Source organism: Giraffa tippelskirchi, chromosome 7 (assembly GCF_054371585.1).
Source record: "Giraffa tippelskirchi isolate mGirTip1 chromosome 7, T2T-mGirTip1v1.2.pri, whole genome shotgun sequence".
Classification (NCBI taxonomy): Eukaryota; Metazoa; Chordata; class Mammalia; order Artiodactyla; family Giraffidae; genus Giraffa; species Giraffa tippelskirchi.
Window position 1 is genome coordinate 144607917 of NC_137281.1, and position 23166 is coordinate 144631082.

The 23166-nt window shown below is 34.4% G+C and overlaps 1 protein-coding gene across 7 annotated transcripts in view; it reads left to right on the forward strand.

The window, feature by feature from the left end:
• RBM25 (RNA binding motif protein 25) overlaps positions 1–23166 on the forward strand; it is a 47409-nt gene that overhangs the window by 6467 nt on the left and 17776 nt on the right. For 6 of the 7 annotated variants that reach the window (XM_081508949.1, XM_081508947.1, XM_081508953.1 and 3 more), the window contains 9 exons: positions 381–497; positions 609–729; positions 3989–4038; positions 5948–6115; positions 11101–11158; positions 13948–14108; positions 19769–19954; positions 21318–21371; positions 21595–21678. In XM_081508949.1, coding sequence (XP_081365075.1) covers positions 456–497; positions 609–729; positions 3989–4038; positions 5948–6115; positions 11101–11158; positions 13948–14108; positions 19769–19954; positions 21318–21371; positions 21595–21678 — 924 coding nt within the window. In that variant the 5' untranslated portion in view covers positions 381–455. The remainder of the gene's footprint in view (positions 1–380; positions 498–608; positions 730–3988; positions 4039–5947; positions 6116–11100; positions 11159–13947; positions 14109–19768; positions 19955–21317; positions 21372–21594; positions 21679–23166) is intronic. The other variant, XM_081508954.1, reaches the window with a different exon arrangement.

Genomic DNA, 23166 nt, shown 5'->3' on the forward strand with positions numbered 1-23166 from the left:
TTTAAAGTTGAAGAAAAATTACCGCTTTTTTTTCATTGTCATAAATTGGATATTCTCTTTATATTTGAATGGTTACAATGGGACCTGATACCTGGAGGTTCCCCCCCACCTTCCCAGGTTTGTAGAATGTCACTGAAACATTGATTTGTCCTTCAAGAACTGGCCAACACTGAATCAGCAAATACTGTGTGACTTTGTTAATTTAGTTTTCAGGATGCATAGCAAATGAATGCTTCAGAACACTTAAAAACTGTTAGATATTTTCCTGAATTCTGAGTTTGGTTTAAAAAGATTCATTGATGTTTGGTACTTAATTTTTTGATATTAACTGAACCTCAAAATTTTTTTCTTCCTTTATATGTATTCCCATATGATTGTAGGAGTCTATCCTGAACTTAGATCGTGTACATTTTGGGAACTTATTTTAGAAAAGATCTAAGTTTAAAAAATTCTCAATGGACAGACAGAGAAAAGAGGGTCTTTGCCAACTCCTTTGGGTAAGAAACTTCAGAATTTTGCAGATACTCTAAAAATGAAGGCCAAGAAACCAGGCATATCAAATTGTAAATTTTTCAAATAACGTGATTTGCCATGATTTCTTTCTTTAGACCGCTGCAGTAAGAATGTCTTTTCCCCCTCATTTGAATCGCCCTCCAATGGGAATCCCAGCACTCCCACCAGGGATCCCACCCCCACAGTTCCCTGGCTTTCCACCACCTGTGCCTCCAGGTAAGTTTGTGGGTACTGTTGCTTTTGTAGTTGATGACAGTATTGTGTTAGTTTCTGATATACAGGAAAGTGATTCAGTTTCTTGGATTTTTTTGTGTGTGTTTCAGTTTTATATATATATACATGCACACATACTTTTTATAAGATTCTTTTTCATTATACTTAAGATACTGAATATAGTTTCCTGTGCTATACAGTAAATGCTTGTTGCTTATCTGTTTTGTATATAGTAGTTTATATTTGCTGATCTCAAACTCTTAATTTTTTCCTCCCTGCTTGCCCTTTTGGTAACCATAAGTTTGTTTTCTGTCTATGAGTCTGTTTGGTAAATAAGTTCATTTGTATCATTTTTTTAGATTCCATATGTAAGTGATATCACTTGATGTTTGTCTTTCTCTGATTTACTTAATATGATAATCTCTGGGTCCATCCATGTTGCTGCAAATTGCATTATTTCATTCTTTTTTATGGCTAAGTAATATTCCATTGTAAACATCAGTATATACCACATCTTTATTCATTCATCTGTTGATGGACATTTAGGTTGCTTTCATGTCTTGGCTATTGTATATAGTGCTACTGTGAACATTGAGGAGCATGTATATTTTGAATTAAGTTTTCTCTGTGTATCTGCCCAGAAGTGGGATTGTAGGATCATATGGTAGCTCTACTTTTAGTCTTTTAGGAACCTCCATACTATTTTCCGAGGAAGCAATGGCAACCCACTCCAGTACTCTTGCCTGGAGAATCCCAGAGACGGCGAAGCCTGGTGGGCTGCCGTCTATGGGGTCTCACAGAGTCGGACGCAACTGAAGCGACTTAGCAGCAGCATATTATTTTCTGGGGCTTCCCTGGTGACTCAGTCAGTAAAGATTCTGCCTGCAAGGCAGGAGTCTGCCTGCAGTACAGTAGACCTGGGTTTGATCCCTGGGTCTGGAAGATCCCCTGGAGAAGGAAATAGCAACCCATTCTGGTATTCTTGCCTGGGAAATCCCATGGACAGAGGAACCTGGCAGACTACAGTGCATGGAGTCACAAAGAGCTGGACACGACTTAGCAACTAAACCACAACAACATGCTATTTTCCATAGGGCTGTACCAGTTTACATTCCCACCAATGATGGTGGTTTTTTTAATGTGTCCTTATGTCATTGCAATATTATCTTTAGAAAATATGTGTGTGAGTATTGGTAGAAACGCTGCCTGTTAGCGTTCTAGAAATGTGATGTCTCATTTTCCTATGGTGGGAGTTTTCATTTCTGGCTGAGTATCGAACTCATCTGGGAAATTAAAAATCTTTATTTAAATAATAGGTAATACATTTATACCAATCAAAAAGGTATACAGTGAAAAACTTTTCTCACCTTCCTGTATAATTTGTTACTATCCCCTTACTGAAAGACGAAAACAAAACAGAGTTGTTAGTTTCTTCTTTACCCTTCCAGATATTTTTTTGGTGCATATTACAAGCCACTCTTAAGTGTATATTTTTCTATTCCATTTGTTTTTGTGTAATTCCTTTAACACAGATAATGTAGTAACATCCTATATATACTATTCTGCCTTAACTTATATATATATGTGTGTGTGTGTATTTGACTATATCTTGGAGAGATTTCCAAAGTTCTATCTAAAAGCTTCCTCTATTCAGTGTTTTATAAAGTAAAAAACGTTTTTTTAGGTCCAACCCCAACCTACTGAATCAAATCCTTAGAAATTAGGGCCCAGGAATGTCTTTAACAGGTTCACAGGTGATTCCTAAGTATCCATTTAAGCACAGTTAAGAGAACCCACATTTGAGAACTGTTATCTTGAGATTTATAATTAGCATTGCTTGACTTAAACTTTTCCTCTGGTTTATGAGTGGTAGTTCAGATTTTTTTTGTTTAATGGGATTGAAAGCATTTTGTACAGATTCAGTTTCCCTTATGAAAGATAGTATCTAAGAGTTCTCCTTACTTTGCATGTTGGGAAGTATTTTTCATTTAGCATAGAATCCGTGTAATTCAGGGTGAAATCAACAAATGATCTTGTAAACCAACTAGAAGTATTTCTTTTTTAGGAAAGCTTTCCATCAGTGACCTGGCTTTAAGCATTGGATTATCTGTTTGAAATTACAGATCTTGACTGTTGCAGAATCAAAAGTACCTTGCAATTGGCTAATTTGATGGGTTGTTAATTCATAACATGTACATTACAGAGGCTCAGTTTTGGGGGCCTCCTACCCTTAGGTCAAGTACAGAGCTGTGTTGGAGTAGATGTGAAAAGCCACAAGATAAATATGGAATTTTTCTGGAGTATCATTTAAAGCTTCAGGAATTTGAGGGTAAATCATAACTTAAAACAACAACTATTTATGCATATACATCGTGGAGTAGAATGCTGTACTTGTAAAAGTTTTTAAGACATTTATGCTTGTAACTGGTTGTTTTAAGCTATTCTTTTAGATAATCATGGATATGCATTTATTACCCCTTTGCCGCCAGGGATGTAGTGGGAGAGCTTGAGTACTATTGGTGTATTATAATTCCATGTAACAATTACTGAATTAGAGTCCGTAACTTAACTGCTCTGTAATAAAGGAGTTCGTCCTGAAAAGAGGGATTAAGAAAATAATGTTAACAGAAATCTGAATAGTTATCAACCATAAAACATTAATTTCTTGAGAAGGATAGTGTCCTGAGCCACTTTCATTTGGGCATCAATTTTTGAGGGATTCTTTATTTTTTTATTAGTCTCATAATATCTATTTTCTGATAGTCTTTCCTAGTAACATACTTTTAACAAAGTCCTTGTGTTACAGAGTTATAGGGAAGAATAGATTACTTCCAGTTTGTGAAGAAATTTTAAGGCATTGAGAACAAAGCTTAATCACTTGTTCAGAATCAGGAAAGGTGACAATCAAAAATTGTTTGTTTCCTTACCAGTGTATTGGTTTTGTAGAAGAAATTTTCAATTCCTTTTAATTTTTAAAAAACATACTAAATTAATTGATAACTGTCCAGAATTTTGTACTCATTAAAGCAACAGCAGGTTGTAGTAGTCTTTGCTTTATGAGTGTTTTTGTTTTTATTTAGATAGACCAATCTGTAAACTACATTTGGTTTTGAAAAATACCGTTAATATCTCATTTTCATTAGTCTTATATTTCCCCTTCAAAGAACTATGAAGGTACTTATTTTTATGGCATGTACTTGATATAGAATATATTCTTGTATATATAATTACATTCTTAAGACTCATTTTGCTTCTTTTTTAGGGACCCCAATGATTCCTGTACCGATGAGCATTATGGCTCCTGCTCCAACTGTAAGTATAACTTTTAAGGAGGAATTACAAGTACTACTGCTTTTAATTGAATCTAATCAATTTGATAAACTCAGATAAATTATTTTAAATGTTTGAAAGAATAATAGGAAGAAAGAGCATTCATATATATCATACTAATTTAAGTAATATTATTTTCTCTCAAGTACAGTTGCTCCTAAAATAATGCTCCCTAAATAAGTTATTTTGTTTTTGTGATTTTCCTCTTATTCTCTAGACTTCATATACTATTACTTCAGATTTAGACATTGACTCTTCCATCACTCCTTCATGTCTTAGTCCTTGAAAGTAGGAGATGTGATCTGACATATCTGATTTCTTAAAAAAAAAAAATGGAGAAATGATCTAGTAGAAATTTAAAATTTGAAACAAAAAGTTGAATAGATTTTTACTCTTTGCTGTGACATACCTGATTTTTCGTTTCTTCAAAATTATTTTTTTCTCTGTCCTCTAGTATGATACCTTCAAGCTTTCTTAAGTTTTACTGAAACCTTTTCTCTGCTGAAGTGTTTTCATTATTCAGTCTTATGTCTTGAACTTTAATTCTCCACATTCATAAAAGCTTCTGTACACTCTAGGCATCTTAGTTAAGAATGCTAGTATATTGTAACATGTGATTAAATGATAACCGTCTTAATGTTTATTTAACCAGAATTTTTCTTTGAGTTAATTAGTAGAATATAGGGTTTAAATTGTAATTCCTCTGTGAGGGAGATTAGGTCTCATTACTTTTACCTGTTTTTGTTTTTTTAACCTGTGGGTTTTGAAGAGGGAGGGGAGTGTTATTTATATTAAAAGGGTAATGAAATAGGAACTTGCTGTGAGGCGGACCAAGGGGGCAGTCCAGCTTTTCTTGCATTGGACATTCATTGGAAGACGTGCACTGGGAAACCTCCACATGACAAGTACTCTTATCCTCCTGCATTTCAGCCTAGGAAAAGGCAGCTCCCCTAATTCACCACTTCAGTGCCTACTGTATATGTTTTGCAAGATTCAATTCCAAATACAAAGATGAGTAGGACTATTTCTTCTGGGAAGTTGAACTTTATGAAAGGAAAAATAAGATAGAAACACGAGTAACTGAGAAAAGGTAAACCTAAAGTGTGGGGAGAGTGCTATGGGAATATTTGAAATTCTGCAGGAAAATTGGCAGGAATAATTGAAATTTCCTTTTATACTAGTACAGAGTACAGTAGGTGAAGAAATGTGTGGGTATATTTGAAAATTTTAAATGATTTTTGATGTCTTAAAACATAAAATTTCTGTCCACGTTTTTTTATTTGCTTTTCTAAGTTGTTTTTAAAAGAAAGGTCATCCAATAGTGAGTTTCCCTGGTGGCTCAGTGGTAAGGAATCCGCCTGCCAGTGCAAGAGATGTGGGTTCGATCCCTGATCCAGGAAGATTCCTTCTCTCCTGGAGAAGGAAATGGTAACCCACTCCAGTATTATTGCTGGGAAATCCCATGGACAGAGGAGTCTGGCGGGCTCCAGTCCTTGGGGATGCAAAAGAGTTGGATACAACTTAGCAACTGAACAACAACAGCAGAATCTAATAGTAACACTTTACTTGTCATGAATAAGTTGTATTAATGAAAAATGTGCTTTGAGAACTTTATATTAAATATACAGAACCTGTAGTAATAATGTCCTTTATGTTTGCTACTTTAAAATAGGTGTTTTGGGACTTCCCTGGTGGTCCAGTGGTTAAGGCTCTGAGCTTCCACTGCAGGGGGCAAGGGTTCCATCCCTGGTGTGGGAACTAAGTTCTCACATGGTGTATGGTGTGGCCAAAAAAAAAAAAAGCTGAAATTGATGTTTTAGCCTAATGTTATATTAAGCATGGCAGCAAATTTAATTGCAAGTTCAAATTTTATTGTCTTTCTTCACTTTAGGTCTTGGTACCCACTGTGTCCATGGTTGGAAAGCATTTGGGAGCACGAAAGGATCATCCAGGCTTGAAGGCTAAAGAGAATGATGAAAACTGTGGTCCCACCACTACAGTTTTTGTTGGCAACATTTCTGAGAAAGCCTCAGACATGCTTATAAGACAGCTCCTTGCTGTAAGTTAAACTGTTTATTTTTCATTTTAAAATTTGTTACTAATTTCAGACTTAAGTCAGAAAAGACTGAATTATTGTCTCTTATATTTTGCAAAGTTTCAATCCTGCAGAAAAGTTGAATAAATAGTGAACACCTTTGTAACACATTTTGCCACATTTGTTTTCTCTCTCTCTTTCTCCATACAACACACCCTTCAGTTGTTTTCTGAATAGTTTGGGAGTAAGTTGTGGCATTACATTTCACCTCTGAATCTTCTTATACCTCCTATGACCAAGATACTCTCCTTCATCTTTCACACTTAGGAAATTTAAGGCTGATTCAGTATTGTTAATTAAAATACATATAGTTCATATTTAATTTTCCCAACAGTTTCTATAATAGGTGTTTTTTGGTTTTGGTCTATAATCCAGTCAGGGATGTATATACATTGCATTTAATTGTCGTGGTTCTTTAGATAGCTTTTTTGTTATAGAACAGTTCCCTGCCTCTCTTTGTTTACTTGTTTTTGTCTTTTGTGATATTGATGTTTTGAAGTGTCTGGGTCTCTTGCAGAATGTCTCACCCAATTTGAATTGATTGTTTACCCATAGTTAGATTCACAGTAAGCATTTTTTATAAGAATGGGCCATGTGTGATGACTGTTCTCAGGTGCAGCATAGCAAGAAACACCATGTCTCTTGGTTCCATTTTTGGTGGTATTATATTTGGTTAAGGTGGTCTGATCTCTCCATTTTAGGGTATCTTTTCTCCCTTTGTCATTAATGAGTAATCTCTGGGTTAATATTTTGAGACTGTGTGAGTCCTTTTCTTTCGAAGCCTTTGAAACAATGATATTAACATCTAGTGGTGATTGATTAACTCCCTTTAAAGTTTTTATTCAGAGCATATATAGTCAGTTTTTTTGACTTGGGCATTGATTTTCTTTTTTCTCTTAATTTTTAGTCTTAAAAATTCATCCCGATGCTACATGCACATTTTAAGTGAAAAAATACTGACTTTTTTAATGAAAAATAACAGGATCCATACTCACTCCTTCCATAATCTCTACTATGTGTTAGAGAAGTTATTTAAAAATTTTTTCCTTCTTCATTTTAAGTAATGTACATTATTGCCATTTCTGTTTTATAAATCATGTTATTCTTGCATTAAAAAGTGTTCAGAAAAAAAAGGGATTTATAAAATAAACATAAAACATAGCTTTGTCAGATCTTAGTATTTTGTGATACTAGCGTTAGATTTTCATCCCAAAGAAACAAAACATGAAGATCCTAATTCTCATTTCTGTCTTCCACAGAGGTAATAACCAGAGGGAATCCATTATCCTAAACTGGGTGTTTATCATTCCTGACCATATTTTTTACTTTAATTACATATTTATGTTCATAAAAGTTTATCATTTATAAGTTTAAATTCTGTATTCCTCCACAATTTGGTTTTTTCACCCAGCATATATGTAGCTCTAGTTTGTTTACTTTTCACTGCTATGTACCATTGCATTATAGAGATATGCTGTAAATTGTCAGATTTTTTACTGATGGTCATATGGATTGTTTTCACTTTTTGATATTATGTTTTGCTGTATTATTACTGGTAATATGTCTTTCTAAGTGAACATGGAAGTGCTCGCTTCGGCAGCATGTGTACTAAGTGAACATGAAAGAAATTCTGTCATGTATTCGCTTAGAAGTGAAGTTTCTGTCATTGAGCATGCTTATCTTCAGTTTTAAAGACAATGCCGATTTTCCCCCAGGGTGGAGCATTGGAAGGACATTTTATTTATTTTATTTCTATTACAGATATATTTTTAATTTTATTATTATTTATTTATTTTTGGCTGCACTGAGTCTTGATTGTTTTGCGTGGGCTTTCTCTAGTTGTGGCGAGTAGGAAACTACTCTTTGCTGTGGTGTGTGGGCTCCTCATTGCAGTGGTTTCTCCTGTTGAGCACGGGCTCTCGGCATGCTGGATCAGTAGTTGCAACTTGCGGGCTCTAGTGCAGGCTCAGCAATTGTAGCGCATGGACTTAGCTGCCCTACAGCATGTGGAATCTTACTTCCCTTACTAGGGATTGAACCTGTGTCCACCTGCATTGGCAGGCAGATTATTAACCACTGACCCACCAGGGAAGTCCTCAGAGGACATTTTAAAAAACATCTTTATTGAGAATATAATCCACACACCATAAAATTCACCCTTTCGTAGTGCACAGTTCAGTGGCTTTTAGTATATTCAGAGAGTTTTGTAAACATCACTACTGTCTTAATTCCTGAACATTTTTACCACCCCATTTAGAAACACTGTACCCATTAACATTGCTTCCCATTTTCTCCTCCCCTCAGCATCTGGCAGCCCCTATTATACCTTCTGTCTCTGTGGATTTACTTGTTCTGGGCATTTTATGTAAATGGAATTTTAGAAGATGTGGCTTTTTTGTTTTGTCTTTCACTTAGCCTGATCTTTTCAAGGCTCACCTGTGGTGTAGCTTGTTAGTGGAACTTTGTTCCTTTTTTATGGCCAACTGATACTCCATTTAATGGATATGCCGCATTTTGTTTATCCATTTATCAGTTGATGGACAACCAGTTGTTTCCACTGGGTTGTTGTGAATAATGATGCTGTGAATATTTGTGTACAAGTTTTTGTGTGGATTTATATGTATGTTTTCAATTTGAAACATCCCTTTTTAAAATTGTTGTTGATGTATATGTGCAGCAGAGTGTTTTTTAAGATATCTTTGAATTCCTGAATTTATCTCTTCTATTTCTTTTAAGATTTTACTTGGATGTCTGAGGAGCTTTGATGTCCGTATTTAAGAATTAGGGATTAAAAGACTTCTGTGTACATAAGGTGACTTTGTAAAATGTTGGGCATCACTGTAGGGTAATCTGACTGGCAGCCAGAGGTTTTAAATTCCGTGGAGTGATCTTTGAGGTGGGTTGGTTTCTCTAGAAGACTTCCAGTTTTATGCCTAGTGAATTTATGATTGGCTGCCTGTATGAGGTTGCAGGTACAGGATTGACTTGAAGCATTTCTTATATCTTTACTTTCTTCCCTTCTTACTCTTGTAATTCTCATCTGTATTTTCATATCTGGTGCTCCACATCCCAAGCTTATTTTGTTCACTTTCTTCAGACTGTTGCTGTTCAGGCTCTCTTCTCTAGGGGTGGGGAAAGGGTAATTGCTTGAAGCCTCTGATACTTTGATTATTTCATATTTGTATTGTCAGGCAGTAATTTATTTTTATTCAGCTTCATACTTCAGTCCAATTCTCCAGAGTACCTTTCGCCCCCAGTCGGGATCCACTAGGTTTTGTATTGATAGAATCAGTTAGCCTAATTTTTTCTTTCTTATCAGTACCTGCTTCTGTACACACTTGGAGTCATAGCTTTCTTTGCTTTCCTGAATGAGCTATTATCCATCCATTTGCCTTTTGTCTTTGCAAAATTTTGTTGAATTCTGGTTCTGTTCTCTCACACTGTGTTTGACCTTATAGTATTTTATCTTTTGTATGTATTTTGGCTGCACTGCGAGGCATGTGGGATCTTCCTTAGTTCCTTGACCAGGGATTGAACACATACCCCCTATAGTGGAAACTTAAAGTCTTAACTTCTAGATTAGACTACCAGTGAAGTCCCTATTCTTTGACTATCATTTTAGTAGTTTCTCTGAACATAGATGTCAAAAATCCATGCATTTCTCAGCTTTGACAATCTTTAGTTATTACTTTCCAAAAACTTTTTTAAACCCTCTAATTTTTCTTTAATAATTAGAAATAAAAAGCTTTGTGAGTAAACAAAATGTAGTAAATATCCTACCCTTCAGACAACCTGCCCCATTAACATTTTAGAGTATTTCTGATCATTTTATGGAAACTTTTTTCTTTACATAGTTAAAAATCTTACTCTTGGGACTTCCAGTGGTCAAGACTCCATGTTTCCCATGCAGGGGATGCAAATTCGATCCTGGTCGGGGACTGAAGAGCCCACTCGCCTTGAGTGTGGCCAAAAAGAAAAAGCTGACTGTGAACCCACTCCAGTATTCTTGCCTGGAGAATCCCATAGACAGAGGAGCCTTGGCAGGCTACAGTCCATGGGATAAAGATGTTCACCCTCTGTCATATATGTTGCATTTGCCTCTATGTATTATTTGTATTTTAACCTTACCATGATTTTTGCTTTAGAGAATATAAACCAGGTTTATAAAAATAGTTACACATATTTTCTTCTATTATTTTCATGGCTTTGTGGATAACTTTTAAATATTTGATCCATCTGGAATTTATTTTGGTATAAAAAAGTTAGGAATACAGGCATATTTATTTGAGAAATAGCCGATCTTTTGTTTTAATAAAATTTACTGAGTTTATCTTTCTTTTCTGCTTTGAAATACCATCCTAACTCTACATTAAATTTCATACCTCCTTGATTCTATTTGTGGAATTTATTTTTGATTTCACTCATCTTTTTGTCTATGTAACCATGCCACTCTCATTTTAAAAATGACAATGACTTTAAAAAAAAAAGAGAAAAAGCTGACTGTGCATCTGCAGTTTCATGTCTCGTGATATATTTGCATCCCATATCAAGCATTTCCCTATGTCATTAAAAATCCTTTATTATATATACATGTGTTTTAAAACAGTCTTTATGGACTTACAGTATTTACTTGAATTTATTATAGTTCTAACTATTACAATATTTGGGCATTTTGGGTTTATTTACATGTATTTGTAAGATAAAAACTAAAATGTCTAATTTATTGAAAGATAAATAGTTTTCTGGAAATAAGAGTCAGTAAGAATTTATATTTTCCTTTAAAATGACTTGTGTATTTTATTCATATAATAAGCTTGTGGGAATTGCAAAATTTAGCTGCTGGGAAGAATTTTTTTGGCTTCTGTTTTTTCCTAAGCAGGAATATAATTATGTTCTTATTTGCATTATAACTTTTAAGTGGTAAGGATCGTTTTTGTTTTCTTTTAAAGAAATGTGGCTTGGTTTTGAGCTGGAAGAGAGTACAAGGTGCATCTGGAAAACTTCAAGGTAAGTAATTTTTTCCTTATTTATTGAGATCATCTTAACCTGTGAGTATAAGTTAATGTTTGCATTTGCTGTCATTGTCGTTAACCATGGAAGAGTTCTATTAGCACTCTGCCTTCACTCCTACTAGAATAAGGATTAAAGGCAATTGGAAAGGTGTTGGCTGAGAGGTGAGATTAGAAAGTGAAAAAGGCTAACAGGAGGTAGGAGAGGGGGAAAAAATTAGACTAGTTGGTTTCTTATTACTTTAAAAAGTTCTTTTTGTTTTAGAGCAGGAGTGTATGATCAAGATCGAACAATTTAAAAAAAAGAAACAGGACTTAGGAAGGAAATGTAGGAGAAGAGATGAAGAGATGACCTGTTAGTCTTAAAAGCCAACTATTCTTTTCATACTAGTTGGCAGAAACCTGTTTGATATACATTCTTTAAACACTGTTATTATGGAAAATTTCATACACATATAAAATTGGCAGAATAGTGTGAACTCTTATGTACTTATTATCTAGTGTTTTAACATTTATTAGGTCATGCCATTTGAGCTTAACCTGTACCCTGTCCATTTTCTTTTTATATTATTGTACAGTCCTGAGCACCAGATCATTTTGTCTATAAATATTTTTATGTCTCTAAAAGATAAGTTTTTTAAAAAGAATTAATTTATTTATTTTAATTGGAGGCTAATTACTTTACAATATTGTAGTGGTTTTTGCCATACATTGGTATGAATCAGCTATGAGTGTACATGTGTTCCCCATCCTGAATCCCTCTCCCGCCTAAGATAAGTTCTTTTTAAAAAACATTCCTAAAATGCAATTATAAGACCAAAGGGAAAAACATTTCTTCTAATTATTCTCAGTATTCAGATTTCCAACATTCAGTTAGTATCCAATCAAATGATCAGATGGCCAGCTGACTCGAATGTCAGTTTCTTAAATAGTCCTTTTGACTCAGGATTCATATAAAGTCCCTGCATTGCGATTGGTTGACACATTTTTGAGACTCTTTTAATATTTTTAGTTCTTCTGTCTGTCTGCTTTCTCTTGAGATTTGTTGGAGAAATTGGGTCAGTTGCCCAGTAGTGTTTTCTCAGTTTGGATTTGCTGATTGCAGCTCCAGTAGAATTATGTGCCTTGCATCTCTGTCCACTGCATTGTAATGTAAACTGTTTGGTAGTTGTAGCTTGAGACTTGATCAAATTTGAGTTTGTCTGTGTTATTTTTGTTGATGCTTTTTATATGTAAGAATTCTAAAGGAGTTTCTTCCATTAAGAGTCATATTTGGTTATAATTTTTTTTAAATGGTAGCAGCTATTGTCAGTGACTATGTTGATTCATTCACTGGGAGGTTGCCAAATATAACAGTCTGTTTGGAAGAATTCTGTTATTCCTTCATTGAAGAACAAATCATCATGTGTTAGTAGAATACTACATCCATAAGGATAAACTTCCTTTTCCATGTACTGTTTGGCTACTTAGAGATAAAATTTCTGTAAGAAAAATGGGATAAATGCTTTGGTTCTTTCATTTTTCAAAAGAATGATCTTGTGTTCTTAGCATCCTCTAGCAGTGACTTTTTTAAGACCTGTTTTGAACTTTTAGATTGACGCATATTCAATTTGTTGTTATTATATTTAGATTAATTGTCATTATCCCTTGTGAAGCTTAAGTTGTCTCAGGTTGCCTCTGGAAATTGGATCTTCGGTGATTTTTGACCCAAACCTAAATGCCTTTGATAGCTTCCTTGTTATCTGTCAAGAAGATATTCAAAGTTTAGCTAGTAGTTTTGCTGCCCCAGACTGGGGATCAGCCATTTCTCAAGAAGTTCTGGTTCTTTTTAGTGGGAAATTGTTTTCAAAAAGACCATCTGGAAATTGGTGCACTCACTGTAACCATTGTTTGGTCTTTACTTTGCCAGTGAACAGTAATTCAAATTCAAGCCTAAAAGATTTTTAGCTAATTTTCTTGTCATGTGTCTATGTTTCTTTTCTTCCACACTTAGAATCCTGAGCTTCAGTACTGGGGATGATAGACTATTAAATAATTATTATTTGTTATTCTTATCCTCTCACATTTCACATACAATAATTTCAGACCAATAGCACCAATACTGTCATCAACATATCCTTGTTGACAGGTCTTTTTGTCTTTAGGATATATCCCACTTAAGTGTATGGTCAAATTTTCTGTTTTAAAATCATTCAATATGTAGTTGTATCACTAACTGTAAACATATTTGGATTCATTTTGTTTAATTTTATTTTCAGTGTTTGCTCTTTTAAATTTAATTTTGTTTTAATATCTGTTTATTAAAAATCATGAAAATAATAGACTAGCTATTAAAATGAAACAGAAAAATTAGACTGGTAAATAGAATAAAAGATCACTACTTTTGTAGTTTAACATCTCTGAACTGAAAAGTGCTGTATTTAGGTTCCAGCAGCCTTCTTGCCTCTCTGTAGCTGTGAGGAAATTGAGGATGGAATGAATTCATGAAATAATTAAAAGAAATAATCATGAAATTTGCTGAGTATTTTTTCAGCATTTCTAGTAAGTAACATTTTGCCTGATGAGAATTTTCCTTCCTTTCCCATTTTTGTTTTCTCTTTTTTTCTTTTGGTTGTTTGAGGTGCTAAAAGAGAAATCTGTGTCAGAGGTAATTGAAGGAAAAGAAGGAGTGATGAAATACTCTTTGCTATAATGCTTTGGTCTCTAATGATTTCAGTTTTCCATAAATATTTTTCATCTTTGATAATTGTTTTGATATCTTACTGAATTCTTTGTCTTCTTTGCTAGCCTTCGGATTCTGTGAGTATAAGGAACCGGAATCTACGCTCCGTGCACTCAGGTTATTGCATGACCTGCAGATTGGAGAGAAGAAGCTACTTGTTAAAGTTGATGCAAAGACAAAGGCACAGCTAGATGAATGGAAAGCAAAGAAGAAAGCTTCTAATGGGGTATGTTTTCTACAGCATTGTCTTGTCTAGGCCAACTGTGCTTTTTCAGTGTAAAGCTTCTCGTTAATGAATGAATCTAATACAGGGCTTCACAAGATCATCAAGAGTGTGTTTTATATATAGTTATTTTAAGTCTTTTATCTACCCATAGTGGGTGGATGACTGTTGGTTTGCTTGTTCCAGGTTGGGATGAAGGTAGTAAGGGAGGCTGGACAAGGTTAACTTGCCAGAGAAAACACTGGTACAGACTATTCCAAACAGAGCTAATTCACTAAGACAGCTTTGTAAGTAAGTACAAAATATATTTCAACCTACAAAGTTTTTATTAGTTGCCCTCTCTTTTAGAAGTACACGGGTTCTAAAATAAATGAAAATAAGTCTTACTACTTTTATCAGGTGGTGGCTCTATTAAGTGAAGCTAATGTAAAGGAAATTCTTGTATGTTGTGTTATAATGTATACATTACTACTCACTCTCAACAAAGCAAAAAATAGCTAAAGCCTTAGTGTATATTTCCTTGTCTTCCCTTTCTAGTTTCTTTGGATATATTAAGCTGAATGAATCCAGAGTAGATAAATTATTACCTTTCCATCTCTATAAAAGCAAAACAGCCATTTTGGTCTGCTAAGGCTTTTAACTGTTATTCAAAATAGAAGTAGCTTTCTTAGTTCCATCACTCCCTCCTTTACAAAAACATTGTAAAAGTATTCATAAAAGCAGAACAACCTATAAAGAAGACGTTAAGTACAACCCATAATTCTATCATCATTAGTAACCACCGTAGACATTTTTGTTGCATATTCTTCCAGGCATTTTTCTCTAAGGTATAAGACATTAAGTGTAATTATGTCAACCCCTTGCTCATACATCCTTAATGGTTTTGAATTTCTCAAAGTATGAAGCCTATATTCTTAGCATGGCATCCTAACTTTGCTCCCACCTACCTTTCTGGCTTACTCCATCAATCCCCTTCCATGTGTCATTCATATATTCCTATAAACTCTTTCGGGGTTTGATGTCCTTGTTGCCCATCCAAGCTCCCTGTTGAAATTCTATCCACATTTAGTTTAAATGTTGCTTGGTTCATGTAACTATCATGAGTCCTACCCGTGATTCCTCTCGGGCAGAATTAAATCCTTTCTTTTTATATAAAGCAGGATTTTACTGTTATGTCAGTCTGCTTTGTAGTGTATTTTGTTTGTATTGCTCTCTGACACCTTCCTATCCCCTGTTTTCATTCCCATGTTCTACATTCACTGATTATAAGGTAGGGCAGTAAGTTCACAGACATCTTGTACCTCCACAGAACCTAGGTCAGAGTCTTACCCGTGATGAGAATGGGGTGAACATTTATTGTAACCGTTGCATTTATGTTGCTCACCTGATAATATTTACTGTCTTTACCTAGCTGTATAAGGAATTAATACAATTTATACTCCAGAGAAATTGTATTTTATTTCATATCAGCAGTATTGTCTGTCATACCCCTAAAACCTTAAAAAAGCCAATGGTCTTAGATCTTCCTTTCTGTGATAACCAAATTCATATTTAAAATAAAGCATGGATACAATGTTTTCAAAGTTTTTTATGTAATTCCCCTGGACTCATTATTTTACTCTACTTGGTCATTTGTGAGGTGGTTTAAATTGTGGCATTTGCAAATGGTGTACTCCGATCATAAAGTAAATCACTTCACTGTGTGTTTATATAAATGAGGAAGTGTATAATTGTGTGAATTTATTTTGTAATCACTGTTAGTAAGAGGAATCACAATTGAAATCTGTTTATATTTTTCCTCAAGAATGGAGTTGAAGCTACCTCTAATAAAAATGGAGCAGTTATTTCAGATAAAATGAAATTTAAAAAATTAACAGACCTGACTTCTGGGTGCATTTGGCATGGTTTTCAGAGGTATTGAAGTCGTAAGACGAACATGGCATAGTTTCGCAGAGTTGTCGATTTTACTCAACAATACTAGTAAAGTGAAGACGAATAATTCTATCAGATAAAATTTTTTTTTCAAACAAGTAAATACATTGTCATGATTTTTCAGGGTAAATGTGAAACTGTATTTTTTCTTTATCTTTTATTGTTGATTTGTTGGAGAAATTTAGAAAATGGTGATTTGAAGTAGATGATATGAGAAGGAGACATTGAAAACATGTGTGGTACCTCATCCAGACATTTTCCTGATTCCCAGGCAGAAGAAAGAACACGATTAGTTGTATAGTTCTCCGATTCAAAAAGAACCACGAATTTGTCTAGAAAGATGTTTTTCCTGATCCGGAATTTTAACAGGAATTATGTGCCTTGATTAGTAGTGCTATTAAAAGCTTTTATTTAGATTTTGCAGAATCTGTAGAAAGAACTTTTTTACCTCTAGTAAAAGTATTTCATTTGAGGTAGCAACACTGATCTCAGTCCTTGTCCTGTTGTTTTACCTCTTGTTCAGTAATAGCGGTTTAGGACTAGAGATACCTGCTTAATCATCAGAAATAGTGCTTGTTTACCACACATTTAAGATTGACTTCCAAGTGTTGGAAGTACAAATAACCTTTGGAAAGAGCTGCCTACTTTATGTTTTTTAATTGAGGACAGATCAGATACTGCAGGTAGGAATACCTTCACATTTTTGTCTGGAAATTAGTGTGAGTGTGGTGGAATCTACATTTTTTCAAAAGAAAGAGCTTTATATTTGCTTAGTTCCCAAAGTTCTTGTTTTGGACTCTAGAGGTCAGTGCCAAAGAGTGAGCCAAGTGGAGTTTTTACCTACCTCTCCAACTAGTAGCTTTACTATAAAAGCTTTTAATTTCTCTGAAAAGAGCCAGATAGTTGGGACATGTAAACATCTCGGATACTCAGTCTGTTCTTTGACCCTCTTGTACTGCACCGCACCGCTGGACCCTTCACTGTTCGCTGTTCAGTGTGCTTTCCGCTTCTGAAGTGGAAGAAAAAATGAAGTCAGGAAGGTGTCTGTGCTTCAGGACCCAGAAGTAGAGTTTAAGTTGAAACTAAAATAACTTCTCCTCCCAAGACATATATTGTCATTTTTGTCTTTCTTACATTAACAATTGTTTAAGAGATTGGGCTCATAAGCTTTCCTTCTAAAAAATGTACATTTTCTCTATAGATCAAGGGGTGGTATTTGTCATTTGTAATGTAGTGTGAACTAGTTCATTCCAAATGCTTTACTTCTGTTTAGCTATATTAATATTTAAGTCCTAGTTTAGGATGAGTGATGGTAGGGAATTTAGGGGCTATGAATATTTTTAGATGAATAAGGCTTTGGATTTGTAACCCCACCTCTATCCTTATGTTTAAAAGAGCATGGAGATGTAGAGGTTTCATGGAAAGAAATTTAGAATGTAGGTAAAATGCTAAAGACAGACTGGATTTTCTCTCATGAGGTTTATTTTCATAATACAGAATTTATGTCTCAACAGCTGAGGGTTGATTAAAATAGTTGTATGTGTCTTCAGGACCTGAGGTTTCAGTGACAAGTTACTGGTGGTTTAATTCTTTTCATTTTAAAACTGAAAAGCAGAGTATTGCTGAAGGGATTTTAATGAAAGCTGCATAAAGACCTTATTGTTATGTATATCATTGATTTAGAATAAGAAAGGAATGCATCACCAAATTTTAGTTTACAATTTAGTTTACCATTTTCTTTATTATGAAAATAAATTGGTAAATAATATAAACAGTTGAATTACTCTCCTTGATTGTATCTTTATCCAAGATGCCAAGTAGATAGTTGGCTATAAGAAAATTAGATGAAGGAGCAGGTTTGAGAAAGTAAGGAACTCAGAGTGGTTAGTTACCACATTTAAGGACTAACATGAACATTATCTGTATCATAACCTATATCTGTGTCTCATCCTTCTTCCTTCTCTTATATTGTTAAATACTTAAGGGAAAGTTATTTCTTTCTTTAATTTTGAATTTTTAACCAATTAACATAGTGTCTTGCATATAGTAATCTCAAGAATTTGAGCAAATTAACAAATGCATGCTGAAGAAGTATCCATTGGGGATAGCTTTCAGAATGCTGGTTGATATGGAATCACGGCTCAGTTATATGAAGGAGCCACAAGGCATGACACTCACCTTGAAGAGAGATTAGAGGATTGTGACCAAGAGCCAGCATTTGTCCAGAAAAGCAGAATCCTTGTTTGTATCTGAAAATTTGCTCAATATATGTTTACTAAGTATGTATGTAGTTTTAAGTTACAAAAGTTTCGGTATACATAAATCTTTATGTTTATCTTTGTCATACTTTTTTGTTGCTTCTTTGTCATACTTGTCCTCCTTTCCAAGTTTTAAGACGAGAAGAGGGTAATGAAATTGTCTGGAGTTTGAGGTCATTCTCTAAATTTTGTCATTTGAACTTGGATTAATTACTTAACTAGAAACTAAAACAGAAATAAGAACAGTAGGATACTGGAAACCAGTCATTTTTTTCCCACATGGACACAGGTAACAGTTTAGACATCGTTTAAAAAATAAGTCTTGAAAGAGAAAAAAAAATTAAAAAAAAAAAAAAAGTCTTGGGAAAGAATTCCCTGGTGGTCCAGTGGTTAAAACAGTGCCCTTTCACTGCTGAGGGGGCCCAGGTTTAGTCTATGGTTTAGGAAACTAAGATCCCACAAGCCTTGTGACCCGGCCTCTTTCCCCCAGCCCCATAGTCTGTTACTTATTTGTGAGAAGAAGTACAGCATGAATTTGTTTTTATTTTTATTATGTTACATTCACAAGTTGTGAGGAGATGCACGTATTTAGAGTTGATTCCTTTTTAGTTATGTGAGTTTTTTAAATGGTATTCCCACATTGCAGAAAGCAGAGGGGGAAAAGAGAAGCCATCATTTCAGCTCCTGGTCTTCCTAATGTTCACATTTTGTTGTATATAGCCTTTGTTGTGTATAGTTTTATTTGTTTAACCTACATATGTTTTTGGTTATTGTATATTTTTTGCACTTTATTATATTTTTTATATATTTTATTTTATAAATATATTTTATATTTTTTAATATATTTTATTGTATAATATAAATATTATATTTATTTTTGTTTTGTTTTGGCTTTATCCCACAGCATATGGGTTCTTAGTTCCCTGACCAGGAATTGAACCCTCATCCCCTGCAATGGGAGCATTGAATCTTAACCACGGTACTGCTAGGGAAGTCCCTGTTTTTGTTTAGTTAAAATGGTGGCTATCATAGGTACATAAAATTGTATTTTGCTTTTTCAATGTAATTAAGTTTTCAACACAGGAATGAGTTACTCAGTGAACATCATTAGTTTGTGCAAGTATTGAGCAAGAGGATCTGAAAAATTGTGAAAGTTTTTCAGATGTGTAGTATGCTAACCCTGTGATTCAATCTTTCTGTTGCTAGTTAGGGGTCAGAATATTAGATATCAAGGGACCAAAGAAAAGAAAATGATAAAGTACAGTATACCTAAGGAAAAAAACATGAAACAAATACAGTTTAGTTTTGTGAAGTTGAGAGTAAAGCTAAGTCTGCATTTAATAAGACTACAAAGATGTTTTGGAGACAGCATGTTTGTTTGTTTTGTGTACTAACTTGTTTTAAAATGATTTTGATGGTAGATTTTTTTTTCCCCCTTTCCCATCTCCTGAATCTGCCTTTTTTTTTTTAAAGAATGCCAGGCCAGAAACTGTCACTAATGATGACGAAGAAGCCTTAGATGAAGAAACAAAGAGAAGAGATCAGATGATCAAAGGGGCCATTGAAGTTTTGATACGGGAATACTCCAGTGAGCTCAATGCCCCCTCACAAGAATCTGACTCTCACCCCAGGAAGAAGAAGAAGGAAAAGAAGGAGGACGTATGTGTTACTGATTTATGCCAGCAGAGTCATTTCTACAATTTACATTTTGTGCTGTCATTCTTGTGCTTTCATTACATTCCATCTTATGAGGGGAAAACAGAATGACTGGCATTTATAACAATATACTGTTAAGGCTAATTTGAACATGTTTTATCTTCCTTTTTTTTTTTTTTTTAAACTAAAAACATTCCTGTTTTTCCATTTTTAAAATGCAGTGACATGGAAGCTTGTGTTTATTTGTGGATTCATTAAGTAAGAGGGGAAAAGGACAAACTTGAGTGATGGATAGGAATTAATATTAAGGAGTAAAGTGTTTTTTTCCCCCCCTTTTGCCATGGAAGAGCTGGCCTTGTTTTGCCTTACTCCCTAAGTTTCTCTGCTCCAAGTGGGATACCAGGTCTTATTCACTGAGGATTTTGACCCACTTTCAGACTTCTGAGCCACTTTTCCTTATAAACCACGTTTCGTTTCACTCCATCAACAGTAATGCTGTTGGCCTTATAAATGGAGTACTATGAAATAGCAACACAAGATGAAAACTCCTCTCCAGTATTTTATTATATCATCACCCACTTTTGTCAGTCTAAGCTAATTGAACAGTAGGGAGTCCAGATTGAAAGAAAATGTTTGATTTTCTTAGTTACTTTCATTTGGATATACTTACAGAAATTATGGGGAATATTCTTTAAACATATTGGAAGTATATTATATGAATGGATTGTATATGCCCTGGGAAAGTAGTACTGTAAACATTGTGAATTAATATCAAGGCATTTTTATAGTTAATACTGTTCTGGATTTCATTGCCTTATTAAGCCACCTTCAGCTTTCTTTCTGATACATCAGATACATTTTTATTATTTGGCTTCTTCTTATGTGGCCATAAAAAGCTATCTAGTGAAGTACCAATCATTAGAAATAGTAATTGGTAAGAGTCCATCAGGTATAGGGTAATAGAGACCCGTAGAGTTTGTTCTTCCTCTTTCCCCTTTAATGGCAAAGGAGAAAATACCTAGACACCTTCGTTTGAAATGGTTTGAGGTGAGAGAGTCAAAAAATTCTGCTCTGTGGCAAGAATTATTGGGTAAACTTTGTTGTTTTGATTGTTTCCTCTTTCTTGGAAAGGATGAATAAGGTCTCACACTGCTAGTGTGAGATCCTCCTTATTCCACTGGTTGGGGGTGTTGGAAGGAGGAAGTGGTAGGTGATAGATTGAGTGAAATCTCTTTTGTTATCAAGTAATTTAAAATCAAGAAAATGTTACAGAAATCTGACATTGCTTACAGTAGAAACATGTAGAAAATTGTTTTTCAGAGTCATGTGAACTGTTTGTTTTAATCTTTCGTGGATTTTTCCGCAGATCTTCCGCAGATTTCCCGTGGCCCCACTGATCCCTTATCCACTCATCACTAAGGTTCGTTTACATTACAGGCTTTGACAGTAACTAAATGTTTACTACTACTTGCCAGATGTGTGATTCTTGTCTTCTTTACTGTTTAACTTAGATTTGTTACTATATAAGGTCTTTTTTATTTACTCCTGTGTTTTGTAAGCTTGTACAGAATAGCCTTTAATTTCTGTTTGTATCAGTGTAGATTGATCTTGATGCATTCCTACCTGTCCCCCCTGTTTTTTAGGAGGATATAAATGCTATAGAAATGGAAGAAGACAAGAGAGACCTGATATCTCGAGAGATCAGCAAATTCAGAGACACACACAAGGTAGTATTCTTGTTTTTTCACTTGATACCAATCTAGACTTTTTACAGAATCCAAAGCAAACAAAGAAAAAAATCAACCTTACAGTAGAATATGATTTTAAATGCTTTTTGTCTAGGTTTAATTTATACTTAGATAGAAACAAAGAAACAGAAGACCAGTGCCATATTAGAGTAGTCCTTGGCATATTGTATGTAGATCTCTCAGTTACTGACTACTCTGCAGTCATCTCACTTTAATATGAATAAAAGCTAGTTTTATTTTTAGATTTCAACATAAAACATCAAGGTCAGATTTAAACAATTCAAGGGGGCAGCAGAATAACATACACTGTAGTGTATATCTGGGGGCAGTTACTTAATCTTAGGAAAACCTTTTCTTTAGAGCTGAGATTAAAATATAAGATTATATTTGTATAGATTTAAGTTGAGAGGGGGAGATTTTAAAAAGTAGGTCAGTGGTTACCAGACTTACCAAATTTTAGATGCATGGAAGAACTGTAAATTCCCATAAAGCTAATCTATTCATTGACCCCCACCATTATGATAGAGATCATATGGTGACTAATGCAAGATGAAACTCTCAGCTTGGAAAGTAACAAGGAATAGGATGTAAGTATGAGCTTCTGTTTTTTATTATATTTATGGATGCCCCCTCAGAAAAATATGCAAAGGGGTAACTGGCTTGGAAATGGATATTTATGCATAGTAAATCCCGCTCAACGAGTTTTGCCTATTGAAAGCTTCTCTCAATGACAGTGCATCTGTGAATGTTCGCTGGTATTGAAGGTGATGCTTACGGACAGTGAAATGCAAACACTGCATGAAATGTATTTTGATGCTGGAGATAATAAGATGTTACTGGTTCTTACTCCTAAGATTGAGTGACCTTTAACTCAGTGAGATGTTAAGTGTTCATTTTTTATTTTATTTAATCTTATGTTTTCTTATAGCTTTCAAAATCCCTTATTGACAATTAATGTCATAGAATCAGTGCTGCTGAACACATTATCCTGATGCTGAGCCCTAGCTCACATACACAGGACTTTTTCAGGAATTAAGTATGTCTAAAAGCACAAATGTAGTTTTCCCAATTTAGAGTTAAGAAGTTAGTCCATGGGAAGTCATTTTAAAGGTATACTTTTGGTTGGGTTCAGTACTCAAATTCAGGGTCTGAGTAAGCTTGAAAGTGGTATACAGTGTGTGTGTGTGGTTTGCCCCCCTTTTGTTGTTATTTGTTAAATCCTGTCATGTCATTGGTAAAGTATGAGGAAATAATGTTTTAAAAAATTGATTGCAAAGATACTTGCTTCAGAGTTTGAGAAGCTGTCAGGCCTTTGACTGCCTTACACGTATTTCACTGTGGGGAGAGAATGTTTTGAATTTCCAAAATGTGCTTTAAAAATAAAATCAAAGTGCGAAAGAAAAGCTGTTCTTTTTATTGGGTGGTATGCTTAAAAGGGGTGTTTGAAACTCTAGTAACAAAAATTGA